Source organism: Neopsephotus bourkii, unplaced genomic scaffold (assembly GCF_033783945.1).
Source record: "Neopsephotus bourkii isolate Nb327-2 ecotype Australia unplaced genomic scaffold, CSIRO-AGI_Nbou_v1 NB_1003, whole genome shotgun sequence".
Lineage (NCBI taxonomy): Eukaryota > Metazoa > Chordata > Aves > Psittaciformes > Psittacidae > Neopsephotus > Neopsephotus bourkii.
The window spans coordinates 357,072-360,844 of NW_026901494.1; the positions used below are offsets into that span (position 1 = coordinate 357,072).

The 3,773-nt window shown below is 58.4% G+C and overlaps 1 protein-coding gene across 4 annotated transcripts in view; it reads left to right on the forward strand.

The window, feature by feature from the left end:
* The window catches only part of MYH10 (myosin heavy chain 10), a 93,429-nt gene extending 92,612 nt beyond the window's left edge, over positions 1 to 817 (forward strand). For all 4 annotated transcript variants that reach the window (XM_061360009.1, XM_061360011.1, XM_061360010.1 and 1 more), the window contains one exon: positions 361 to 817. In XM_061360009.1, coding sequence (XP_061215993.1) covers positions 361 to 505 — 145 coding nt within the window. In that variant the 3' untranslated portion in view covers positions 506 to 817. The remainder of the gene's footprint in view (positions 1 to 360) is intronic.
* The last annotated feature ends 2,956 nt before the right edge of the window (positions 818 to 3,773 follow it).

Genomic DNA, 3,773 nt, shown 5'->3' on the forward strand with positions numbered 1-3,773 from the left:
CCTGTTGTCCTGAGCCACCTTGGTGGGAGCGTTTCAGCATCTTTGGGATGAGGGCTGTACCGGGTACAGATGGGAGGCGGCAGCGGTGATGCTGCCTCTGAACAAAAGCCATGTCAGGAGGCAGAGCAGTGCACAGTGAGCAGCTGATGTCCACTGGGAGCACCCGCTCTGTCCTGCTTGGTCTGGGCTTGGTGCTCGTGCACAGAAAACCCTTGAAGCTGCTTGGGCCTTGCACAACTGATAGGAGCGAAGCGGCAGGGTTGGAGCGTGTTGGGGCACAGGGTGAGCCCATGGCCAGGGCGAGGTTTCAGGGCCTGGAGCGGAGCCCGTGGGCGCTCACCGGGTGCTGCCTGTTTGCAGGAGGGGGGGGCCCATCACCTTCTCCTCGAGTCGATCCGGGCGGCGGCAGCTCCACATCGAAGGGGCCTCTCTGGAGCTCTCGGATGATGATGCAGAGAGCAAGGGCAGCGACGTGAACGAGGCGCAGGCGGCGCCGGCCGAGTAGAGCCCGTCCCTGGGCATGCAGAGACCTTCCCGCAGCGGGCGCAGGAGCACGAGGACTCTCCTGAGCACCGGGGCTGCCACGTGGCCCTCAACCTGCCTTACGGAACGCCGGCATGCTACTACAAGGTTACGTATCGTAGGTCAACTATGTCTTAAGGCTCTCCAGCCTCACCATACTGTACCCTGCTTCAGATATAGGTACAACTGCTTTTTTATATATAGCAAACGAAATGGGATCGTCTCTGTTCGGTGCATCTCTTTTCCAGATACTCATTGTAAAGCCATTTTATAAAGCATCATGTGAAGGATGAAACTCTTTTTTTTTTTGGTTGTTGTTTTTTAATCACCACAGAAACTTCATTCCCGGCGGGTGGGTGGTTGGGACAGACCCGGTGTCAGGGCGATGCATGCTTTGTACAGACAACATCCCCCCCTCCTCCCGTGCTCGGGCAGCCCTTGGGCACGCTGAGCCTGTCGGATCCTTGAAGACCAAACCTCACCCGCACCTTTCTTTTCCTCCTCCTCGTTGTGATCAGTCGCACACAATCAGCGCGTGAACTGTGAAACGGCCTTGTTAGGGGAAGCGTTAGGGAGGACCGAGCAGTGTCCACATTTACCCCGCAGCGGCACCGGGCGGTGCTCTCCGCACCCCTCCGGCAGCCCCGGGGCAGCCCCGCTCCCGCTGGGACCGCTCCGTGTGAACACCAGGAGAGCCCCGGGCCAGCGCGGGCACCGCTATTTATTAACTCCTGGCCCAGAGCGGGGTCCGGGGCCGCGGGTGCCCCCAGCTGCAGGTATCGAACAAGCCAGTGGATGTGAATCCTTTCGTTGTTGTTTTACTTGTTTGGAGCAGTATTACAGCCGTAGTTTAGCCTTCTTTTGTTTAAATAGCTGGGAACTGACATTACAGAAAGTGCCTTAGACACTACAGTACTAAGACAATGTTACATATATAATTTGCCTCTATAACGATGATTTAATGTATTAATTTTGACTGTGCTTCATATCATGTACCTCTCTAGTCCAAGTGGTATTATGGCTATTAGTGACAATGAATCAGTGTTAACTAGGAACCTTCCTCTGCCACACGCTCAAACAACGTGGATTTCCTTTTTGGTTAAAAGCTTTAACATCTGTCGCAAAGGTTTTGTTGTGTGTGTTTGGATATTTTTAATCGAACTGGCTGTTGACCACCAGGCATCTGACTGCAAAGATCTTGTTTTCTTGTATACCCATATTTCTAGACAATGATTTTTGTAAGACAATAAATTTATTCATTATAGATGTGGCCGCCTGCTCTGTTTACTTACCGGAAGAGCTCTCTCCTGAGGCTGGCATAGACCTTAATAAATGAGACTATGACTGGAAGCTGCTTTTCCCTTCTTCCTCTTTTGTTTTCCTCTTGTTTTGGCCTGGGTCCAGGATAAGGGGGTTGTGTGGGGATGCGTGGCTGGAGCACACGGAGCTCTGAGCCCTGCTGCTGGCCCAGGGCGCTCGGGCAGGCTCCAGTCTGCTTCCAGAGCAGCTGAAGGTCCCATTGGAGCATCCGGGGGGCAGCGCAGGTCTTGGGGCAGGAGGGAGCTGGGGTTGGGGGGGGTGAGGCTGTGGCTGGTGCCAGCGCTGGATGGGTCCAAGCGTGGGGTGGGGAGGAAAGGAGGGGCTGGGGGCAGCTGGGAGCTGTGGCTCTGCTCTCCAGGCAGGAGCAGGGATTTGGTGCTGTTGGCACAGGCCAGGGCCAGCCCCATCCCTGCACTGGGCCCAGGTGCTGGGCAGGAAGGGCTCAGTCCTGCGGGAGGGTTCCAAAGGGGAGGAGGAGGGGACCGCAGCAAGGGGGGTCCCAGTCCCTCGGTGCTGCTGCTGCACCCACCAGCAGGGACCAGGCCGGGGGCTGTGTGGGGCCACCCCGCAGCACCCACAGCCCTGCCCAGGGCCAGGGTCCATCCCCTGCTGCTGTTTGCTGCCAAACCACCCCGGGGGGTGCAGCTCTGCCCCAAATCAACCCCCAGGGCTCAGCCAGGCCTGTGGGCACCTGTGTGCAGAGTCCCCGCTGTGCCCCAGGGGGACCCCAGCACCACCGCCCCTGCGCAGGGCTCTGCCACCAGCCCCAGTTCTGCACAAGCCAGAGTCCACATTAAAAGAACTTTATTGTTGGAAGCTGACTCTCACTGGTTCGTGTTAACCCACAGCATGACCCGTGTCCCCCCGGGGGGCTGGTACACTGTCCTATGGAAACATGCCATATAGAGTTCGAATAAATAAAGCTACAAAGCCCAAGTTATGTACAAAGAAGACCTCAGGCAAAGGTATTATGTTTACAAACCTATGTACAATAAAACAAATGTAAACAGTCATTCGCAGCAGGGGACGCAGGAAGGAGCACACAGACCCTAACAAGGGGTGCGGGGGGTCCCCATCTCCCTCCGGGTTTCTCCATGCTTGTAACTAAACCAAGATGATGGCTCTGGCTCTGACCAGGACTGATGAGTTCTACACCCCCAGCTCCAGCCCCGGCCCCGGCCGAGGTTGCTGGGTCAGTTAAAATCCACCCCCTCTGAGGCACATGGACAGAGATCACACGAACACGGTGCTTGAAGGACCCTCACGGAGCACTCACCACCACTGGCACCGGAGCCCACGGGTGATGCTGTAGCAATCCAGGCGCATGTTACACAGATGGGGCTGTGAGGGGCACAGGGAAGGGGGAGTGCATGGCCATGGGGAGCAGTGGCATCCTAAGGCTGGCCTGGGGGCCCTGTGGTGGAGGTGTGGGGAAGGCTGTGACCAGGGCAGGAGATGGTGGGGCCAGGAGGATGTGCTGTATGTCCATGGGCACCATGCACCAGGGAGAACGATCAGGGTGCCCTGCTCACACTAAGGCATCTGCTGTTGGGATTGAGGGGGCTGGGACACGGTCACCCCCGTGAGCAGGGAACGCTGCCCCTGTGCCTCCATCCCACCAGGCCCAGTGGAGCCCCGTGTGATGTGCACAGCGCAGGGGCCGGGCTGGAGACCACGCTCGCCCTCCCCTGCCCACCCCAGCACCCGGAGCTGTGCCTGGGAGTGATGGAGCTGCAGGAACTGAGTCACAGCACCAGCACCTCCACCATGAGGGCTGAGCGGCACCGGGGGGCAGCGGCCGACCCTTGTGTGGTGCCAAACCGAGGGGAGAGGAGAGGACGCGAGCGCCGAGGCTGCCGGGCCAGGGGCTGGTGAGCAGAGCCCCGCATCCCGTGCAGGGGAGCACTGCAGGGCATGGGGAGCCACAGCAG